The 24,896-nt window shown below is 32.4% G+C and overlaps 2 protein-coding genes across 2 annotated transcripts; both read left to right on the forward strand.

Moving 5' to 3' along the window:
• Positions 1-1,479: 1,479 nt before the first annotated feature.
• LOC144378335 (olfactory receptor 6C2-like) lies at positions 1,480-2,415 on the forward strand. The gene has a single exon (XM_078052361.1). It carries the CDS (start codon positions 1,480-1,482, stop codon positions 2,413-2,415), a length of 936 nt encoding a protein of 311 aa, XP_077908487.1.
• Positions 2,416-10,001: 7,586 nt separating this feature from the next.
• On the forward strand, positions 10,002-10,945 carry LOC101968815 (olfactory receptor 6C2). Its single transcript, XM_005342712.4, has one exon. It carries the CDS (start codon positions 10,010-10,012, stop codon positions 10,943-10,945), a length of 936 nt encoding a protein of 311 aa, XP_005342769.4. The 5' UTR covers positions 10,002-10,009.
• The last annotated feature ends 13,951 nt before the right edge of the window (positions 10,946-24,896 follow it).

Raw genomic sequence — 24,896 nt, forward strand, 5'->3', positions numbered from 1 at the left:
CTAGATACAGCAAAGGTACCCATTGACCTGAGAAGTCAGAGTGCCAACTATCCTCAGGTACAGATTCCTAACATTCCACAGTCTTCACATTAAAATGTTTTCTTTTCTTTCTTTGTTTTATTTTAAGGGTATAAAAATAGAAGGAAGTCCAAGTAACTGGTTGAAGATGGATACCTCTGAGATGTTTATGCAACCTAGAGTTGTCATGAATTTGACAGTGGATTCATAAGCAAACATGACAAGAAGTTCATATGACAGTCATCTTAAATATCTTTTCCAGTTTAGAAATTGTACGATTTTGTGTTTCAACAACCAACAGAAACTATAATTGACAGTTAAAATAGTAAGTGCAATAAAATTTATTATTTTAGTTTAATTATATTCACTTTTTTGTAATCTAAATTTTATTATTTCTGGAAGAGAAAAAAATCACCTATCTCTTAAAAAGAAAAAATGTGATAATTTTTATATTTAGTAAAGCAAGTTTTTCCATTTATAGAATTTGGTTTCCTTAGATATATAAAATGCCACTTTGGGGAGATATTTATGCATTTAAATTTGACATTGAAATGTTAAAATTTGATAGTTATCCAGAAATATATTGTCTATATTATCACCTCACATCAGAAACTAAGATATATGTGCATATAACTCCCCCCAGCCCTCCAAAAGAATGAAAAACCTCATTAGAAATCTCTGTCCTCATTTCAAATTTACACTTTGAAAATAGAATAAACAAAAAAACAGTCTCATTTAGAGGATGACCAATATCCATTGGTGATAGGGCTGATTAAATTTACTCAGTGATGTGATCATTGTGTTACCTGAGAGATCAGAAGGGGAACTGGAAGAAGGAATTATTCCTGAAAATAGTAGCAAAATGAAGGCAGTTTCTCTATTATGAGTATGAAGATAATAAATAAAAGCAGAAAATTTGATTTCTTGAAATGTAAAAATTAATAAATTAAAGTGGTTCAAAGACACAGAAAACTTAAAGAAAGTTAATGTTAAAACTTTTTAAAATTCAGAGTCCAAACTGAAAGGAAAATGGCTTAGGCGTCTAACTGGAAAACATGCAATAGAGGAATTCATTTAGGAACATTTTTTTGACAATTGAAAAACATGTGAATAACAGTGTATATGGTGCGGAGTGTGATGATGAGAAAACACAGGCAGCCTGATCCCCACTCCAAGTTAGTATTCTTTGTTAAGTGTCAATAGAGTAGCACATGCCCTTTTCTACTATAGGACATGATAGCAGACATCAGACTTGCAGAAAACTTTCCAGATGGCTTAAAACAGAAGTTTAAACTGATCAAATTAAATATGTTTATTGTAATGTAATGTAATAAATGTTAAAATGTAATATTTTAAAAAAACATTGTGAATAAGAAAAACCCAAATTAAAACTGCTATATAGTCTATAACAAACTGTTTCTGAATGTTAAGTGTAGATCTAACAGAAGTCAGAAATCAACAATGAGGAACAATACTGTAACAATTTTCATTCTACTGGGACTGACAGATGACCCACAACTGCAGGTTCTGATTTTTATCTTTCTGTTTCTCACCTACGTGCTGAGCATAACTGGGAATCTGACTATCATCTCCCTCATCTTAGTGGATTCTCACCTTAAAACAGCCATGTACTATTTCCTACAAAATTTTGCTTTCTTGGAGATCTCATTCACATCTGCATGCATTCCCAGATACTTATATAACATAGCAACAGGTGACAAGATGATTACCTACAATGCCTGTGTCAGCCAAGTATTTTTTACTGACCTCTTTGGTGTAACTGAATTTTTTCTCCTTGCTGCCATGTCCTATGATCGCTATGTGGCCATCTGCAAGCCCCTGCATTATGTGACTATCATGAGTAGTAGAGTCTGTAGGAGACTTGTGTTTTGTTGTTGGGTAGCAGGTCTGTTTATTTTAACCCCCCCACTGAGCCTAGGCCTGAATCTGGAGTTTTGTGATTCTAATATCATTGATCATTTTGTTTGTGATGCATTTCCCCTCCTGAAAATCTCTTGCTCAAATACTTGGTTTATGGAACAGACCATTATCATCTGTGCTGTACTGACCCTCATTTTGACACTCATGTGCGTAGTTCTGTCCTACATTTATATCATCAAGACAATTTTAAGATTTCCTTCTGCCCAGCAAAAGAAAAAAGCCTTTTCTACCTGTTCTTCCCATATGATTGTGGTTTCCCTCACCTATGGCAGCTGCATCTTCATCTACATTAAACCTTCAGCAAAGGACTCAGTGGCCATAAATAAAGGGGTGACTGTCCTCACCACTTCTATGGCTCCCATGCTGAACCCTTTCATTTACACACTAAGGAACAAGCAAGTACAACAGGCCTTCAAGGACTCAGTCAAAAGAATTGTAATATTTTCCAAGAAATAAGGGACATGAAGTTGATGTTTGGTGAATTTCCCAAACTCCCCTGGCAAGTTAACTTTTTCAAAATGCTCTTGCTCATCCTCATCCAGTGGCATTATCTCTACAAGCCTCTTTTAAGATCACATCATTCCATAATAGACATGTTAATAGCTTTCATTTTAAATCCTTGTTTCATTTTCAAATTTGAAGACCAAAAAATAAGATAAAAGAAAATAAGATAGATATAAACTTTTAGTCATTTTTTACATTTTCAGGGACAACAGAACAAATAATCATCAGCACTGTTTCTTCCAATCCAAAACTTCCAAATGATTCATTCATTAATTCACCTAATAAATATGTATTGGGCACTTTCCTTAGGATAGGTACTGTACTAGGTCTTACAAACAGAAGACAAAGCAAAATCAGAATAAAAAAAGTCTTCCTATGCACCCTCAGAGGTAAAAAGAAGAAATGGAACAAGCAAGCTAATTCTTATCAGCTGAAGAATGAATGAAGAAAATGTAGTATATATACACACTGGAATACTTCTTGGCTATAAAATAAGATGAAATTCTGTCACTTACAAGAACATAGATGGAAGTGGAAATCATTACATTAAGAGAAATAAATTGGTGCAGTGGTGCATGCCTGTAATCCCAGTGCCTCAGGAGGCTGAGGAAGGAGGATTACAAGTTCGAGACCAGCTTCAGTAATTAGTGAGACCCTGAGGAATTTGGAAAGACCATGTCTCAAAAATAAAAAGTAAGAAGAGCTGAAGATGTGGCTAAGTGGTTAGGTGCTCCTAGATTTAATCCTCTGTCCTCCCCCCTCAGAGAGAGAGAGAGAGAGAGAGAGAGAGAGAGAGAGAGAGAGAGAGAGAGAGAGAGAGAGAAGCAGAAATAAGCCAGGAATGGACAGACAAGTACTTCACAAGTACTTCACTTATGTGTGAAATATAAAAAAGTATATATCATTGAAGTTGTGTGTAGAGTGGCAGTTGCAAGAGGCTAGGGAAAGTAGAATGGGGAAAGGTAAATTGATGAGTAGTAAGTTACAGATAGGAGTAAGAAGTTCTGCTGTGCTACTGCCCAGAAGAATGACTTCAGATAACAATAATATATTGGATATTACAAAAAGCTAGAAGGAAGGATTTTGAATGTTTCCATCAAGAAGAAATGATAAATGTTTCAGAAGATAGCTTGTTTTTATCCTGATAAGAATATTATATAATGTATACAAGCATTGAAAAATCATGTAATAACCTGTAAATATGTATATTTTTTATGTTTTCATGTGTAAGTTTAAGAAATAAATTTAAATAATAAAACAAAAAGCTTAGATTGCACCAAAAATAAGTGTTTTTGTCATGAAATGGAATTATAAACCTTTCAATTTAAGAAAGACATCTAAAATACTAAAGCTTGAAATTTGCGAGATTTTAAAGTATATCAAACCAATAAAGTCAAAATTTTAAATAGAATAGGTTCCTAAAAAAATGGAGTTAAAAGGAATAGGGTAAAAAATGCTATTTTGGGAAATTTAAATGTTTTTTACTACTAAATAATCTGCCAGATGTAGGTAGTTATATTAAAACATTTACACAAAATGTTATTAAAATGAGCAAACACAGAGAAAATGAAATGAAAAGAAATAAAGGAAATAAAAACAGCCAAATATGTGGGATCTTAAAAATTTAGATAATTTTCTAAAAGGAATATAAAAAGCTGTAAATAATATGACTGCAGTTTTATGATATAAATAGCTATACAATATAGAGTTCAAATTGTTTACCACATTCCTCCCAAAAAGCTCATATAGTTTATCATCTGGAACTAATACTTCCAGAGGTATTTAAATTTACATTTTCCTACTTTTTTGTGCCTCATCTTTTCCATACGGGGTTTTCATATAAATTTTTTTTTTCTTCATTTTTCTATGCCTTGGTTCTTATAATAAAATTCATTCCTCCTGCCCGATCTTACATGCCCCAAACCCCAAAGAGTCACCATGCAGAAACATCCTGTATGTCTGCTATTATTTTTATGTAAATTTTTAAAATTTATATATCACAGCATAATGCATTACAATTCTTATTACATATATAGAGCACAATTTTTCATATCTCTGGTTGTATAGATAGTATATTTACACCAATTCATGTCTTCATATATGTACTTTGGATAGTAATGATCATCACATTCCACCATCATTAATTACCCCATGCCCCCTCCCTTCCCCTCCCACCCCTCTGCCCTATCTAGAGTTCGTCTATTCCTCCCATGCTCACCCTCCCTATCCCACTATGAATCAGTCTCCTTATATCAAAGAAAACATTCGGCATTTGATTGTTTGGAATTGGCTAACTTCACTTAGCATTAAATTTTTCTCTACCTAGATTGTCAATATTGAAAGCAGAAGCTTTGTTAATATAGTTTGTGTCCTTGAGTATGATTAATTTCCAGTATCTTAAAAGCACACCTTTTTTAGTAAAAACGACATTTGAAAATAAAAGGGAAAAATATTTTGAACAAGAGGAATTAAATGTATCAATGTTGAAACAAAAGATGAATTCATGCTATATTGATTATAACATAAAATATGCTTCCTGCATTTCATCTTTGCTTGCTGCTTTCAGTGAATATATAGTTCAAATTCATTATACACATTTACATTAATTACTCTATGTATCATGTTATTGATTTTCTTGTATATATTTAAAGTGTACAACATGATACACATGATGAAATGATTAGTACAATCAAGAAAACTAATATACCCATCATCTCAAAAAAGTTTTTGTTTTGTGTAGAGGCACCTGATATCTCATCAATTTTTCAGTATAAAATACAATATTATAAATTATAGTCTTCCTACTGTATATTGTCTCTAGATTTATTCATTTTGCATAACTTCAAGTTTGTACCTTTTGACCTACATTACATAGATAGGTTGAATATCAAACATTTTATTTTCCTAACAGATGCATCCAGATTCTGCTCTGTTGGTTGCATGTTTCCTAGTAAAAGATATAAAATCACAGACCCTGGGATTGTTCAAAGCTATTCCCTGTTTGAAAAGTTAACCTTGATGTAATAGTATCTAAATTCAAATTCTGTCATTTCTACAGCTGTGAGATTTTTACCAATTCACCCTATTTCTTTAAGCCATTTCCTTTTGATTGAAGCACTTAATCCACTTAAAAAAAACCAAACAGCTGTATTAGTACATCAAATACCATAGTATACACCTTAAACATATGTAGTAAAAATAATAAATATACCTTTATTAATATGTGATGTATATACATTTGAAGTATAAATTATCATTGCACAACTGAATATAAAAATCAAATTATTTTTGTTATATTTACAAAGTTGTGCATACCTCACCAGAATCTAACTTTGGAACATTTCTATCATCTCAAATGGAACCCTGTTAACTTCAGCCATCACTTTTCATCTATCTCTTTCCACACTTTTTCCCAGCTTGAAACAACAAATATACTCTCTTCTATTATTGGTCAAAAGACACAGAGTTTCAGTTAGGAGATCTGTTGTATATCAGGGTGAATATATTGAATAACAGTATATTGTATATTACAAAACAGTTGAAAATAAGTTCACATCTCTAAGCACGAAAACATGGGACGTGATGGATGCAAGCACATGAACACCAAATGATGGAGGCAGGAGACAGGAAGCAAACCTCGGATCAGCAAGCTTTCCTCTATTCTGCAGCAAAGTCCATTGATCAGACTTGGGAGGGCTCTATTCTGGGTACAGGAAATGGCTCTCTGGGTTACAGAAGGAGTTTTAGTTTTATAGTTTACAATGAGTGTGACTTAATGGATACTGCAGATGTGCAGTTTGGACAGTCAGGGACCTAGTTGTGCAGGTTAAAATTTTAATTCAGGAAGGCGATTGTAAAAAGGTAAACTTGTTGTCATTGGGGAAAGCTCAAAACTCAGTGTTCACTGCTTATTTCTGGTACACCCTGTTATCTAGAGCTTCACTATTTGCTTTTCTCCTTCCAGGACTCATCTGCAATAGGAAAGGGTAAAAGTCCAGGCTCAGCATTTTGGTATTTGCCTCCTTCCTTCAGGACCCATTGTGTTTGGGAAGGGGTGAGGCTTTGCTTTTCGTGGAGATGCTGACGATGAACTGGGAAAGGGTGAAAGTTTGCTTTTTCCCTTAGGGTCCGTTCTTAATGTTTGGATAATTTCCCTCCCTCCTCCCAAGCCTTACTATCCCTCCATGTTTTTCTTGGGGAACTGTCTTGTAGAAATATTATTTTCCATAATGCTTCAGTGGATATGCTAATTAGCATACTTTGATCAGTCCTCATTGTACACATATATCAAATATATATATCACATATATACAATTATGATTTGTCAAATTAATTCTGTCATTAATTTCATTTTCTTTTTTGAGATTTGGATCATACGTGACTCTAATAAAATATATTTATTTTATGTGAGCTTCAAGTATTCTTATACTTTGTGGAATTATAAGAAATTTGCTTAACTCAACAATATTTTCATGCAGTAGATTCTATTATATTTCTATTCCCAGAGGAATTATAAAATCAATTTTATGAAAGAATAAGTTTCTTATTGTGAAGATCTTTCTGTAGATTTGAAGACACAGAAATTCTGATTTTAACATACTAGATTTTACTATATGTACTAGTATGTATAGTAAAATGATTTTAATGTACTAGATTTTAACATAATTTAAAATACCAAAAATGTTAGTGCACAAAAAGAAATTGACATTTCTGCTTTCTTTTAGAATGCTCACAGTTGAATCTAGGCATGTTTATTGAAATTATTTATTTGTTTTGACTGAAGAATTTTTATGGTTTGTGTAATAAAAATAACATTCTGAGAAAGGAAGCTGAATGATATTTTTAAATCTTTATGTAAAATATATTTTTGGCATAAAAATTGATAAATCAGAAAAAGAAACGGATCTTTTAGTTACTTTGTGTGCTAACAATTAATTAAAAGAAACTGGATTAGTTTTGCTTTTAATGAGATTCTTAAAGTTGTCCTACGAGTCTCTTTTAAAGATCCTCATGCTTTCTTCTGTCTCTAAAGTCCACGTTCCCATTGTTACTACAGTAGGTTTGATTGTTTTTCCCCAAGTTAATTACACAAATGATTCATTAGTGGTTTTGAACCTGGGTCACAAAGGACTTTTTTGTTCATTAACTTTGTTGCAGATTTGGCAAATAAAATAAATGTCTAGCTTCAAATTGGAAAACCCTTTCTCTGAACAAAAGAGTTCTGAACATCAATTATTCTAAAGGTAACAAGAGTTCCTTTGAACCCACTTTTCAGTGATAGTTAAAAATAAAAAATAATTTCCTGGGCTTATGATAGCACTATATCTATTGTGAGAAAGTTGGTGGAATTTATAAAAGAGAAAATTCAGGGATATTGTTAGTGTTGAAGTTACCAAATTCAATCAGTAGTGGCTAAAAATTATCAAGTTCATTCTTAATATTTTCAAGTTGTGTCTGTAAAAATACATGTAAACAACTAATAGAGGAAGGTTATGATTAACTGCCAGAAGGGTAAATATAATAAATTCTGTCTTTAATTTCATTTTCTTTTTTGAGATTTGGGTCATATGTGATTCTAATAAATGAATCTTTCCTGATTGCACTAAAATTTAGAAATGCAAATTAATGTGGTATTAACAGTATTTTTAGAGTGCTTTAATCTTGGGTACTATACAAAATATTTATAAAATTATATTAAACAAACAACGAAAAAGTAGCATGATTAGAGTCATGTGTAAAGTAGTAATATCTCCAATGAAAGTTTCTGGAAACTAAAAACTAGAAACTACTGGCTAGATATGTACATTTCCCATAAAATTGGATACTGTGGGACAGAGATAAAAATGGAGAAATACAGAGCATTGAAGAGAAGAATACTCCAGATAAACCATGCAAAGTGTTTATTTCAATGTCTAGTCTATAATAAAGTTTTCATAATTAAAACACACTAATTTGATTATAAAAAGTACAAGGTGTGGAAAATCATGATTTTCACTTTGGTCGTGTTTGGGGTACATCTAATTATATGATTGAGATCATAAAAAGCAATAACTTTTTAGAGCTGAGAAATTCAGGAAAATAATCCATCAGGAAGAAATAATGCAGCATTAAGAACTATCAACATAAGAGACACCAGCAAGAAAATAAATGTCTAGAAATGACAAAGCAAAAAGGTGAGAAATTCAATATGTACGTAACAATAGGAAAATAAACAGAGGCTACTAGAAATACTGTGTGGCTGAAAACACTTCTGTGCTGGGAAGGGTGGCACACTCTAATAATCTCAGCCATTGGAGAGGCTGGGATAGGAGGATCACAAGTTCAAGGCTAGCCTGGGCAAATTTGTTGGACCCTGTCTCAAAATTAGGAAAAGGAAAGAAAGAAAACACACATTATAACGTTATACTTAGAAATTTCCTAAACTTCAACAGAAAAAGAGAGGTGTTTGATAAACTTTCATATAATTCATTTATTTAAAAACATGGGGACAAAATATGATTTCACTATACTTATAATTGAATGTATGGTAACCAACAACAGGATAATAATTATGAATCAGGGCACTGAAGTAGTTAAATTTTATTTATTATTCATTATTTATAAATATTTTATATAATATATTATCACATAGTATATGTATGAAGGGTAATAATTTTTTTCTATTTTACACTATCAAACCATGCTTGAAGAGATGTGTAATAGTTTAAACCTGATATATTTTGAACTTTGGGATATTAATACAGCATTTTGGAATGTGCTCAACACTTATAGATATTAAAAACTAAAAACAGTTGTGATTTTCATAGGTATGAATTCCATATCTAACTTATCATCCTATACAATAAACTCATTCTCAGAATACTCTTTCTTATGTACCACAATAGGGAAGGAGTATTATAAATAGAAAATTATGAGGAAAAATCAGGGGGACAAGTAAGGAAGTAGTTGTTTAAAGAGAACACAAGTGTACTTGACATCCTCAGCCACAGAAGGAGAGCCTGTATAATTAACTGTCTGTGTGATATAATTGTATTAATAACAAGACTTCAAGGAAACATGAATATGAAAAAGAAAGTTTAAAATTCAGCTTTAGAATTCACAGAGTAAATAAGGAAAATCTCTCAATCTTACAAAACACTAATAATCAAATCTAGCTGTTTGGGAAAATTAAATCTGAGATTCAGGTAAAATAAAAAAATGGGAGTTCATAACCCACTTGAATCTAATGTATGAAATATGATATGTCAAAGGCTTTGTAATGTTTTGAACAACCAATAAAAAAAATGAGATCAGAATGCAATAAGAAGAAAGCAACCATAACATTTTGGAATTGGTATAGATAATGCAATTTGATATTTTTAATATACCCTGAAATGACCAAAAATATGTAATTATAGAACCTAAGCTGCCGTGAATGACAATATTTGTAAACAAAACAGTTAAATACATGTGAATGGGTTTTCAAGGTTCTTTGTCTGTGAATTACCATCGCACACAAACATCTCTGAAGTTTAAATGCAAATTAAGTAGAAGTCAGGATCCACTTATGAGAAATCACACAGTAACAACATTTATCCTGCTGGGACTGACAGATGACCCACAACTGAAGGTCGTGGTTTTCATCTTTCTCTTTCTCACCTACATGCTGAGTATAACTGGGAACCTGGCAATCATCTCCCTCACCTTGCTGGATGCACGCCTCAAAACTGCCATGTACTTTTTCCTACAAAACTTCTCCTTCTTAGAAATCTCATTCACAACTGCTTGTATTCCCAGATACTTGTACAGCTTATCAACAGGGGATAAGACCATCACATATGACAGTTGTATCATTCAGATATTTTTCACTGATATCTTTGGTGTAACAGAATTTTTTCTGCTCGCCACCATGTCCTATGACCGATACATAGCTATCTGCAAACCCCTACACTATGTGACCATCATGAACACCAGGGTCTGCAGAAGACTCATCCTTTGTTGCTGGACAGCTGCTTTGTTGGTCATACTCCCCCCACTTAGCCTGGGCCTGAATCTGGAATTCTGCAACTCTACTGTTATTGACCATTTTGCCTGTGATGCAGAACCCATCCTAAAAATCTCATGCACAGAAACATGGCTCATAGAGCAGATGGTTATAATTTGTGCTGTGTTCACTTTTATCATGACTCTCATATGTGTAGTGCTATCCTATGTATACATCATTAAGACTATTCTGCAATTCCCTTCTGCCCAACAAAGGAAAAGGGCCTTTTCTACCTGTTCTTCCCATATGATTGTGGTCTCCATAACCTATGGGAGCTGTATCTTCATCTATGTTAAGCCTTCAGCAAAAGATTCAATGACTATTAATAAGGGGGTAACAATCCTTTTTACATCCATCAGTCCCATGTTGAACCCCTTCATTTATACACTGAGAAACAAGCAAGTAAAACAGGCCTTCAAGGACTCAGTCAAAAGAATTGCATTGTTCTTAAATAAGTAATGGAATTTGCTAATGTAAAAGTATTTTAAGTTTACTGAAAGGATTGTTGATTTCTAAATATGTGTCTTTGACTTTTTACATCAGTCCTCTCCTTGCAAGGAAGGAATTTCAGGATAAGTTTTCTCAAAAACAACAACAACAACGACAACAACAACAACAACAACAACAACATACTTCCAGGGAACTAAAAGACTTCACATAATAGCAAATCTCAATAGAAACTGCAAATAAAATGAAACAAAAAAACAGAATCAATGCATTCATCACATATTTGGGATTGAGTAAGTGTGTTCATAGAATTTGCCAATTCTAATATTGAAAGCCTTTTCTACATTTCAGGCAGTGGGGATGAAATAAATAGAAAACCCACTAATTTCCTGTCCTTTTGAGACTTGTGTTTTAATGGATCCATGGAACCAATGAATTAAAAAACATGATAAAACATATTACACATAAATTATAAACACAGAAAATAACAACTTTAAAACAGATGCATTTCAATGTTTAATAAATATCTTTATAAATGTTCATGTCAACCTGGAAACTGAATTATAAAATATGAAATCCTACAATTTTGAATATTCTAAAAACCACAGTTTTTCATGAAGCAACATGATAAAGGTCTTTTTAAAAAAAATTTTAGTTTTGATGGACCTTTATTTTATTTATTGTTATTGATGCTGAGGATCAAATCAAGTGCTTCACACATGATAGGCAAACGTTCTACCACTGAGCCACAACCCCAGCCCTAAAAATTTTTGAAAGACTAGTATTTACAAGGAAAATGTTCATGTATCTATATCTTTATTTGGTTTTATGATTTATCAATAACTAATCATTTGCTGTTGAGAAATTAAAATTATTAGATGTTAGGTTCTGTAAACAAGTCAAGATGGCACCTGGCATTTTGCCAGAGGCAGTGGTTTGTGAAGTAACACCAGGGAGGAATTAAGTGTGGAGATTCCTTATTGGTTGACTGATGTATCTAGTTTATGTTAATTAAGATAAGCTGTGTGGAATGCATATATACCCCTCTTGTCCTACAATAAACCGCTCCAACTCCTGCTGTATCAATGTACACAAGTTGCTCGTCACCCCCCGGCTATTTTGCCCTGCCAGTCAGACTGCGGCAATTAGATGATTATAAAATAACTTAAAAAGTGAGAAAATGAGGGGCTGGGGATATAGCTTGGTAGGTAGAGTGCCTGCCTATCATGCACAAGGCCCTGGGTTCAATCCTAGCACCACCGAAAAAAAAAAAAAGAAAAATATGGAATGTATGTAAATTAATTAGCCATATAAATGACTTTCACTGTGTTTATCTCAAGATAGGTAAGGGGCTTTATTGCAATCTAAACAACTTCTTCTTCTCCTTCTCTTTCTCCTTTTCCTTCTCCTTCTCCTTCTCCTTCTTCATACCAGGGAGTGAACCCAGGTGCACTTTACCAATGAACTATATCCCCAAACCCCCCCTTTTTTTATTTTGAAAGTGGATCATACTAAGTTGCTTAGTACCTTGCTCAGTTGCTGAGGCTGGCCTTAAAATTGTGGATTTCCTGCCTCAGCCTTCAGGGTGGCTGGGATTATAGGTGTGCACTACCGCACCTGGCTGTTTATAACAGCCATAGTAAAAGATGCTCCATGCAACATACCTTTTTAAAAAATAATTGTTATTTTAATGGTACAACTATATGAGATATAAAGTGATAATTCAATACAAGTTTAGAGTGTGTAAAGGTAAAATTACCGGCTATTAACATTTCCAACTACTAAAACTTAAAAAAAAATTTGTCAGTGCATCTTATCAATATAAGATTCATAATGAAATTTATCTATGGGTTAATAACTAAAGGAACTATTGGATGAAAATTTCAGTGTTGTGACCCAGTATAATTTGAGATTTTCTGAAAAAGAATTGAATTTTGCATACATAATTCAATATAAACAATGGAAATGGAAATATGTAAAGTGTGCCACTTCTTAGAGCAACACCTAGTAATATTGACCAGGCAAAAAGGGGAATAGAGTAACATGCATTAGGGATGTGGAGAAGCTCTATCTAATGTAGGCATTTTGAGGCCACTCATATTTTCAGTTGTTCTACAATACTAACTCCAATTTGGTCTCCAGTTCTGATTCTTGTGACTTCTCTTTTCATCACTTTTGAACTTTTTCCCAACCTTCCCACATTTTTTCAGTTGACTCAGTCCATGCCCTAACTCCAAGATCAATAACCCTGTTAATTATATTCTACCAGTTCTAAATCCCTGAATGATAAGCACTGGGTGTTTATGAATGGAAATCAGTGGACTTAGTGACTACTGAGTTATTAGAAATTTTGTTTCAAGAAATTTAGATTGCAGCCAGGCACAGTGGTGCACGCTTGTAATCCCAGCAACTCAGGAGGCTGAGGCAGGAGGTTCACAAGTTTGAAGCCTACCTCAGCAACTTAGCAAAGCACTAAGCAACTTAGTGAGACTGTCTCAAAGTAAAAACTAAAAAGGGCTTGGGATGTAGCTCAGTGGTAAAATGCATCTGGGTTCAAACCATGGTACCAAAAAAATAATAAAATAATTAAAATTTAGATTGTAATAATGCTCTTCACCTACCTTGAAATCAAGACAGTGGAGGAGACCTGTAATAAAGTCATATGAAACTTGGGTTCACTTCAAACAGATCTAAGGGCCCAGACTGAGAAACAACATCAGGCCATATTTGGAGCCTTTTTTTCACAGCTTGTATCCTAAATTTCTTGAAATGTCCAAAAAATGTTAAAAACACCTTATTAAGAAACATTCTTGAAAGCTTATGCTCTGCCAGATCATATTCTAAGCATTTTACATCTACTAATTTTATATTCACAGAAATAGATTCAGTTTCCTAATGAACACCTCTATCACAGTGTCAACAAGTTATTAATTTAAGGCCAATATTGTTTTTAGAAAGTTTTTATAGTGCATCTTAACTATATATAATACTTCAGGTCATTTTGACATAATCATACATGCATGAAAAATAATTTGCTCCATTAAATCCTTCCCTTCCTCTCTCCCCCTATTTCTCATCCTGTACTCTACTGGCCTTCCTTTTATAATTTATGGGAGGGGGGTGCTTTATATATATATATATATATATATATATATATATATATATATATATATATATATATATATATATAAAGGGGAAATTCACCATGATATATTCATAAATGTACAAAGCATAAATTGTCAATTTCATTCTGCAGCTCCTTCCTTTTCCCGTCTCTCCTCTCCGTGATCTCTTTTCTCTCATCACAGAAATTCCCCCTCCCCCACTTATTTTGGTCTAGCTTTTGTGTATGAGAAAAAGTATTTACTGATTTTCTGAGTATGGCTTACCTTACTTAACATGATATTCTCCACTTCCATCTATTTAGCAGAAAATTCTGTAATTTCATTCTTCTTTATAATAGAAAAAATACATATATAATATGTATATAATGTATATAATGTATATACATATATATGTATATGTAATATATCATATTTTATTTATTGATTCATCTGTTGAAGGGCACCTGGGCTGGTTCCAGAACTTGTCTATATAAATTGCACTACTACAAACATGGGTGTGCCCATATCATATAATATGCTGATTTTAGTTCTTTTGGGTAAATATCAAGGAGTGCAATAGCTGGGTTATATAGTAGTTCCCTTCCTAGTCTTCATACTGTTTCCAAAGTGGTGGTATTAATTTGCAGGCCCACCAACAATGTGTGAGTGTTCCTTTTTTTTTACCACATCTTCATCTCGATTGTTATTTGTATTCTTCATGATTGTCATTCTAACTGGAGTGAGATGAAATCTCAATGTAGTTTTTATTTGCATTTCCCTGATTGCTAAGGATGTTAAATAGATTTTAATATATTTTTTGGTCATTTGTATTTATTTTGAGAATTTTCTTTAGTTATTTAGCTCATTGACTAATTGTGGTTTTATTTTATTTTTATTTTTGATGTTTTTTTGAGTTCTTCCTATATTCTGAATATTAATCCTCTGTCACAGGAGTAGCTGGCAAGGATTTTTTTCCCATTCTGTAGGCATTCTCTTCACTCCCCTGTTTTCTTTGCTGTGTAGAAGCTTTTTAATTTGATGCCATCCCATTTATTGATTCTTGGTTTTATTTCTTGAGCCCTATGTGTCTGATGAACAAAGTCAGTGTCTCACCCAAATAGTTGGAGTGTTGACCCTATGTGTTTCCTCTAAAATCAGGAACCTATCTTTTTTCCATTGTATGGTTTGGCACCTTTTTCAAGTACCAGATTTCTGTAGTTGCATCTATGCATCTTCTATTCTATTCCATTTTAATACATGTCTGTTTTGATGCCAATGCCATTCTGTTTTTGTTACTATAGCGCCATAGCATACTTTGAGACTGGATATTGTGAGGTCTCCAGCATTGCTCATCTTGCTCAGGATTGCTTTGGCTATTGGCTATTCCTTTGACTATTCTAATTTTTCTAGTTCTGTGATGAATGTTGCTGGTAATGGGGATTTCATTGAATCTGCATAACACTTTTGTTATTATGGCCATTTTGACAATTTAATTTTGCCTTCCCAAAACATAGGACATTTTTCATCTTCTAAAGTCTTCGATTCTATCTAGTGTGTTCTAAAGTTCATTGTAGAGGTCTTTCACTTCCTTGATTAGATTTGCTCCCAAGGTATTTTTGTTTTGTTTTGGTTTTGGAGGTTATTGTGAATGGGATGATTTTCCTGATTGCTTTTTCAGAAGTTCATTATTGGAGTACAGGAAAACTATTGATTTTAGGTATTTTGATCTTGTATACTGCTACTTTGCTGAATTTGTTTATCAGCTCTAGAAGTCTGGTAGACATTTTTGGGTCTTCTAAATATAGGATTATGTCATCAGCAAACAAAAAATTGACTTCTTCTTTTCCTATTTGTATCCCTTTAATTTCCTTCTCTTGCCTGATTACTCTGGTTAGAGTTTCAAGAAATATAATTAAATAGCAATGGTAAGAGTGAACATCCTTGTCTTGTTCCTAATTTTAGAGGAAATTCTTTCAGTTTTTCTCTGTTCAGTATGATGGGTTTCAGTTTGTCGTATATAGCTTTTGTAATGTTGGGATAAGTTTCTTCTGCTCCTAGTTTCTCCAGCATTTTAACACAAATGACGCTGGATTTTGTTAAAGCTTTTTCTTCATATATTGAGTTGATTATGTGATTCTTGTCCTTAATTCTACTTATGTGGTGAATTACGTTTATTGATTTACATATATTGAAACAATCTTGCATTCATTGAATGGAACCCATCTGATAATGGTGTACTATTTTCTTAATCTCTTTTTGAATGTGGCTTGCCAATATTTTATTAGGGATTTTTGTATTATGTTCATCAGGGATATTGCTCTGTATATTTCTTTCCTTGATGTGTCTCTATCTGGTTATAGTATCAGAGTGATACTGACTTTATAGGATACATTGGGAGTGTTCCGTCCCTCCCTATTTAATAGAATAGTTTGAGGAAGATTGGAGTTATTTCATCTTTAAAAGTCTGGTAGAACTCATCAGAGAATCCATCTGTTCCTGGGCTTTTGTGTGTTGGGTGGATTTCATTGCTACTTCAACCTCATTGCTTGATATTGATCTGTTTGTGTTTCTTATATCCACATGTTTCAATTTAAGTAGGTCATATGTGTCTAAAAATTGTCAATATCTTCTATATTTTCCAGTTTATTGGAGTATAACTTTTCAAAGTGCTTCTTAATGATTCTCTGGGTTTCAGAAGTGTCTGTGGAGGTATCTTCTTTTTCACTCTAGTTTTATTTATTTGATCCTTCTTTCTCTTTTGGTTAATTTGGCTGAGACTCATCAACCTTGTTTATCTTTTCATAGAAACAATTCTTTGTTGAATTGATCCTTTTATTTTTTTATTCTTTATTTTATTAACTATGGGTCTCAACTTAATTATTTCATATCTTCTACTGATTTTGAAATTAGTTTGTTCTTCTCTATCTAGGGCCTTTAAGTATAACATTCAATTATTTATCTGGGATTTTCCTATTTTTTAATGTAGGTGCTCAATGCTATAAATTTTCCTCCAAGTACTCTTTTTATACCATCCCAGAGATTTTGATATGCTGTATCTCTGTTCTCGTTTATTTCGAAGAATTTTTTTTTAAAATTTCTCTTTGTTTTTTCCCCTATGATTACCAATCTTGTTTTATCTCTAAACTGATTAGTCCATTTCACCAACCCTTACTGTATTATTTGAAATGGATATACTTGTTATTTTATCTGCAATGTTTTAAGATATATCTTTTAATGTATAAATACTTTGTTGAAAGTACTGGAGAATGAACCAAGGGATATTCTACCATTGAGCTACATCCCCACTGAGCACTTTTTATTTATTTAAGTTGCTGAGACTGTCATCAAACTTTTTTTGAAATTAGTTTGATCCTCCTGCCTCAGCCTCCTGAGTAACTGTGATTATAGGCAATGTGCCATCATATATGCTTAAGATATAAATATTTAAAAATATTAATATTAATATTTAACATAAAGTGTAAGTTATAATATTACCAGCACCCAGTCTATTTTCAGCATCCCAAAATCTCTTTAATGCCCATCCAGGTAAGTATGCTATTAAATATATCTGCTATGCTAACTAATCTGAAATAAGTTAGTTTAGTTATGATCACCATACAAATACCAAGGCAGTAGTCTCTACCTATTTACCTGAAGTTTTGATGTTCACTTTTTAAATGCCTTCAATCAATTGTGGTTTGAAATTCATAAATTTTAAATTGCACACCTTCCAGAGTAGCACGGTAGTATCTCACACACCATCTCACTATATCCTACCCCCACCCTGATCATCCCTTTGTAAACCACATCCACACTCTTGTAGTAACACCCAGCTTGTAGTATCATAGTTACCTCAGTAACTCTTGCTTTTAGTAGCCATATGGTGCCAAATAATGAAGCCAAAGCCTAAGAGTAGTTGGTGCTAACAATTCAGATATGCCAAAGAGAAGCCATGAAGAACTTCCTTTAGGTGAGAATGAAAGTTTATCATTGCTCTGGATTTATTTTTTAAAAGGGATGTCTAGTGTTTGGTATTATCCACAGTTTCAAGAATTACCTGGTGGACATAACTGTATAGCCTATGGATAAGGGAGAAAATACTGTACAGAACGTTTATACTTTTGTTCTAGTTTTATCTACTCAACATTATGTCTGTGATAGTTACTCAAGTCATTATTGGCAACAGTTTTTTTTAATTTTTAATCAACAAATAAAATTTGTGCATATTACTATGTAATATTTTAAAACATGTATCCATTGTGTTACATTCTAAAGGCAATCCCTTTACTTCCTAAGCCGATGTTTCACTATTCATCCAAGGCTTGAGTCTTATGTGAGACTCATAGTCTCAGGGACCAACAGAGTTCCAGGGAAATCCCCAGTCCATACCATGGCTGACAGTGCTATATGTTGACATACAGATCCATCCCACTGAAGTTACAAATTTCTATCTGATATCAGGGTAGGTCACAATGTTCTATCCACAGGTGCTGGCCTGGATCAGGGGCCATGAGGTACACCCTGGTACTAGGTTTTACTGTGACAGGTCTGGTACTGGGTTCTAAGATCAGCTCTTAATTTCCTCTCTCTTCCCTCTCTTAATTTACTCTATCTCCAAAGATATCTCTTACCACACTGCACTCTTTGGTTATGTGGGAAATGTAATATAGGGAACTTTTTCCCTCCTGATTTCTTCAATGAATCGTTTCTTCTTATTATGCTAAAACCAGGTGCTGTGATCTTTCATATGGCTTCCTTAGTTCCCGCAGAGGTAAATTACAAGTGTGAATAGTTCTTCAAGTTGATGATTCTGTGATTAAAGGATCACTGGATGGTCTTGCTCCACAATTATGCTCTTCCTCCATCTAGCAATAGTTCAGTCATTTAATTTCTAAGTTATAGTCAATCATATATGACGAATATTTACATCATTTTCAGTATGTAACTATTAAAAATAAAAATACTAAAATATTTTTCCAAGCATTTTTATAAATTTATGCACTCATATTTTTAGAATTTTTATAAATTTATGCACTCATATTTCACTTAGGAGTGAATCTGGTAAGCTATATGATACCACTATGTTAAGCTTATATGACAATGCCAAATAATTTTTAAGGATGATGTATCAATATAGTCTTGCATCACAATGCTGAAGGTTCCAAATTCTTGCCAATACTTAACTTTACCAGATCTATTAATTTTAGCTATTTTGGGACTAGTAATATTAAATACCTTATTATATGTACTTTGGATTTCAGATATTCTATTAGTGAAGTGCTTATTCAAATAATATTTCTTTTTGTTAAATTGTCTTTTTATTTTAAAAATTTACTTTTTGGAGTTTGAATACTCTATATTTTGCATGTACTGAAGTACTTACCCCCTGTGTCTTGTGTCTTCATGTTTTAAGTTATGCTTTGAAAAACAAGAGGTTCTAAATTTTAATAAACTCCAATTCATCATTTTATCTTTGTTGTTTATAGAATTCTTTATGTTTTGCTCAGAAATCTTTGCCTAATCTCACTATCATGCAGACCATTAAACACATTGTATTACACAGGTTTCAATCACAGAGGTGAATGAAGTATATACAATTTACTTTGTCTCTATTTTGAGGCAAGGAACAATTTCATTTAATCCATGGATAACCAAATAATCCAACATTCTTTTATCACCCTTTCCTCATTGCATCAAGTGGTAACTTTGTAATAATCAATTGTTACTTAAGTGAATATTTTTCAGGTCTCATTGTTCAATTCCATTGATGTGTTTTTCTACCTTTGAATGGGATACTCAGAGGTACTCTTGTGTTTTAGGTTTTTATTATTGTTATTTGTTTTGTTTGTATATTTTGTATCAATTTCTCCAAATTAACAATTATTATTATATTTACTTAAATGATTTACTTGTAGTGTCTTCTAAATGTTGCTGCATATACAACCAAGTAATCTTCAAATAAAGACAAATTTATTTATTTACCTTTATTGCACAGTGCATGAAAAGTAGAAATTGGGGGAGAGGATGCCCTGTCATACGCTCAACAGAAAAGCTGTTAATATTAAAAGTAACATAATATTTTCTGGATTCCCTCTTCAGATTAATAAATCCTGTTTCTATGAAAACTTTGCTGAGAATTTGTAATCAGTGAGTCTTGCTCACCTCCTGCATGGATGAGGGAATAAGTCTGAAGGATGGGCTGGATGTGAAATAAAAGCTATGAAAATATAACCATGAAACAGACACCAAAGATCAGAAATATAGTTTACAGAGAAGGGCAGTGACAGGTTAAGCAGAGGGGTACTGCTTCTAACAAAGATGGAGCCTGTGCTTTATTTAGGTATAAGGTTTCAGTGAGTCTTGTCTCAGGAGCTTGCTTCTTCATGAAAAACAGGATAAGGTGAGGGTAAGCAGGCTGTTTGGCTCTTCACCGGTCCCATATCCCATGCTATGCTAGAACTTGAGCAGTGAGCTAGGTAGTGAGCTTTCTCAAACCAGTGGGTTCCTACTGGGAGTTCCTGATATAGGCTTTCCTGCCTAATGGTGGAAACACAGCTTTAGTTCATGCATGGCTCATGGATGGCTCCCTGTCATCCATATTTTATCAAACTATTTATATTTTATCAAAAGTTTATATTTATCAAATTATTTTTTCTACTTTATTGAGATCATCATATTTTTATTTACTTACTCTGCCAGTGTGGTGTATTACATTGAGAATTTTCAATTGATGAGCCAACCTAGAATTTCTGAAATAAACCTCATTTTATGCTTATGTATATCCTTTCCTTTCTTACAATATTTAATTCAATAATTTATATTTAGAGATCCTTACACTTATTTTAACATAAATAAGCTTGTAATTAAACTTATAATCCTTTTAAATTTGGTATCAAGTTTATATTACAAGTTGAGAATATTTCCTTTTACTTTTCTCTGGATGAGTTTATGCAAAATCAGTGTTTACTGTTTTTTCAATGTTTGGATTAATTTACAAGTAAAACCATTTGATCTTGAATTTTATTTGTGAGAACATTATGGATTATGGAATTCATAACTTGACATGTTTTGGAATATTCATATTTCCTGGCCTTACTTGTCTCCATCTGTTTCATTTTATTTTTCAATTAATCTTTATTTTATATATACAATTTTATTGGACTAATATCTTCATAATACAACATTAATAATTGTTGGGTCTGTAATGATGTTCCCTTTTGGGACAATTGCCATTTAAATAGTTTCTATTTTATTCCTTTTTTCTTAATAATATTTGCAGATATTTAACAATTTAATTAACCTATTTTTTAAAAATGAATTTTATAATTTTCTTATATTTATGTTAAATAAAACAAATTTTTTTTACTGTTTAATTTTCTTCCTTATATTTTGTTTTAATTTGTTCTTTTGTATCTTCTTAATATAGATACTTATATTGCTGGGTTTTCTACTGTCATATTTTCTAAAATATGGATTTAAAATAAACATTTTGTGTTCAATAATGCATTAGCTATAGTCTACAAATTTTTATATATTATACTTAATTTCAAAATATGATTTAATTTATATTATTCCCCCCTTTCACCTTAGAAATCATTTAAAAGTTTTAAGTATTTATATTAAGTATTTTAAAGGATAACAAGTACGAAAACACAAGAGTGACATAGATAAATTCTGCTTAGGTGCCACCAAACTATATGTAGGTAAAAAGGTGCAATTTAATAATTAAAATATCTTTCTCAGTAAAAAGACAAAGGAAAGATCAAAACATAGAAAATAATATGACATAGACTTAGGATGTAGAAGGGTATCAGACATAGAAATTAATATGAGAACATAAGGTCTGTTTATAAAAATAGAAAAAAATCAAAACATGAGTTTTTATACATCATAACAACATAAACAAAAAGTTAAAACAAATGATAAACTGATGAAGAAATTCTCACATCATATGTGATCACTAGACATAGTCATAAGTATTAGATTAAATGTGTTACATAGCGAGGTCATAAATAAAATTCAACTGTATAATATGGTCTAACCTTTTTGAGGCCACTTTAATAATTCAATATAAAAGCCTCAATATGTGAGTTTATTTTTATTCTGAAATTCCACCTTTAAAAATTTATCTAGGTATATTTTCTCTAGCAATTGTTACTTTTAAAAATATCCCAGCAAACTAAATGTTTAAAATGATGCAATCATGCAATTGATTATGGTGAAGCTATTTTAAAAAAATAATGATAATTGCACATATATTTAAAACTAATAATAAAGTTTTAAAATACTAATGGATATTCAAAAATCCATATGGAGCATCATGTAATCAAGTGGGATTAAAAAAGCAAGTTACAAAGGTAAATAATAGAAATAATATTTTATTTTTAAAAAATATTTGTGTAGCCTTATATTACTTTAAAGTATTTAAAAAATTATCATTTGCTTTGAGTTTTCCAAATTGTTTTCTCTTCTATTGTCTTTTTTTTAATATTTGAGAAAAATTAGCAGGTAGGTTCACCTTGTGATCTTTCAACTATCATTCTTAGTAAGGAAAAAATGTGGACAAGACAGATTCATGACCCCTGTTTTTCTACTATTGTATCTTGACCTGCAACTGTGGCTGTGATTGCATCTTTGTGTCCCTGAGGACACTGCCCCCACTGAAGCATCTTTCAGGATTTTTGCCCAAGTTCATTACAAAGAAGTCTCATTAATAATGTTTAAACGTGGGTCACAAAGGACACAGTCATTTATTTATTTAAATTCAGGTTCAGCAAGTAAATCAAATGCAAATCTTAATAGTATAAAAGGCCCTCACCCCATCCAGAGAAGCCCTAATACCAATGCCTTGAAACCAATAGAGGAAAGTATTGGAAACAATATTTTATTTTCAACCCAAAGAGAAGTAGAAAATATTTCTCATGTAAAAAGGGGACTAAAGTTCTTTGTTAGAAAATCTTCCCAATTTGTTGGAGATGAAAACCTTGAAGAAGCCAGGCATGGTGATGCACCCATATAATCTCAGTGGCTCCAGAGGCTGAGGCAGGAGGATCGCAAATTGCCAGCCTCAGCAACTTATTGAGGTCTTAAGAAACTTAGTGAGACCCTGTCTCAAAATAAAATATAAAAAAGGGCTGGAGAGGTGGCTCAGTGTTTAAGTGCCCGTAAATTCAATCCCTAGTACAAATAAATGTGAAGAATTCTAGGATTTCTCCAAGCAACAATCATAGAAAATAAGGGTGGGCCCTATACCAAGTCAAGAAAATCAATCATAAACTTTTGCTGTTAGGTGATCTTCATCAAATTAGGCATTATCACTCTTGTTAAAGAATCAGTTCAAGCTATTGTTAAGTCTCAAAAGAGTAAGTACAATGGCTATTTCATTTAATCTTTTATAAATCTGTATAATGATTTTCTTGAAGAAGCCAATTGAATTTACATAGTGAGGCTTTTATATTGAATTACTTTAGCCTCAATACGTGAATATATTTTTATTCTGACATGATTTAACAAAATTGTATGTGATTAGTTATTTGAATTATTATATAAAGATCCACAGATTTTATTGGGTTGTCTTTTGGAATGCTGAATTTTGTTGTTTTGTAACAATAATGTGAATTTATAGATGGGGAGATGTTATTATTTTCATACCCTAACTTTCCTCTTTAAAGGAAAAAAAATTAGTATCTGCACTAAAGCTATCCAATGTGACTGTTTATCTGATATTGACAAATTAGTTATCCCTGCACTTTTCCAAATGTAAAAATCTTTGACAGTTGTAACAATTTTCCTAAACTTTGCCTCTTAAAAGCAAGCAGTATTAATGAAGGGAATAAGTAAGGGACATTTTTGGGGAAAAAGGCTAACATGCAGAGGGTTCAGAAAAGGGCCTGCTACCATGTAATACCTTTTTTTTAAATTAGTTGCTCATGACAATACAATGATCTTGAAATATCATACATTTGATTCAAATGGGTATGAATTCTCACTTTTACTACGTGTACAGGTTGTAGGATCACATTGGTTATATGGCCACATATATACACACAGCAATACTAGTGTCTATTTTATTCTGCTCGCCTCCTATCCCTCCCTCCAGTATCCTCCCCTTCCACCTTTAGGATCAACTGGGTTGAAAAAAAAAATGGTTTAGAAACAGAAGTAAGGTGAAAAGAGCATCCTTCCCTTCAATTAAATTATTCATTGTAGTTATTGTGTCCCATAGTTCCTAGGAATGTCAGAAGTCTTCAAGAAATTATTGTCTTTCCTTCCCAATGGTGGTACAATAAAACTTAGGATTTAATTGCAGTAACTGGTCATATAATGAAGAGGTGATCCACCCTGATCTCTTGAAAAAGTGACTATTTTAAAGAAGAAATGGCATTCACATAATATGCTTATTAAGTTTTGTTAGGAAAATGGGGGTGGTGGTTCCTCTTTATCTACATAAGATAAATGCTGGAGATATTAATCTGAGTATGGTAATAAAATTGTGTGACAGCTGAGGAAAACCTATAGAAAACCTGATTCAAGAATTTAAAATTCATTAACTCTTATTTTGAAATATTATTAAAATATTCAGTGGAGAGACTTAAGTGGAAAGTCTAGGGGAAAAAGAAATCTTTGTAGAATACAATGATGAAATCCTTAAACATAAACTGGACAGAAGATTTTTCCATGGTATAATTGTACAAATTAAACCAAATGTGACCAACACCCATGCCAACTAAAGATGTCAATAATTTTTTCAAAAAGACCTACCATAAGGAACAGTGATTTGAATGTTGGAACTATAACAGTCACATGTGAGTTAAAGGAAATAAGTGCTATGAAGTTTATAGATGGTATAACAAAGGTTG

Source organism: Ictidomys tridecemlineatus, chromosome 6, assembly GCF_052094955.1.
Source record: "Ictidomys tridecemlineatus isolate mIctTri1 chromosome 6, mIctTri1.hap1, whole genome shotgun sequence".
Lineage (NCBI taxonomy): Eukaryota > Metazoa > Chordata > Mammalia > Rodentia > Sciuridae > Ictidomys > Ictidomys tridecemlineatus.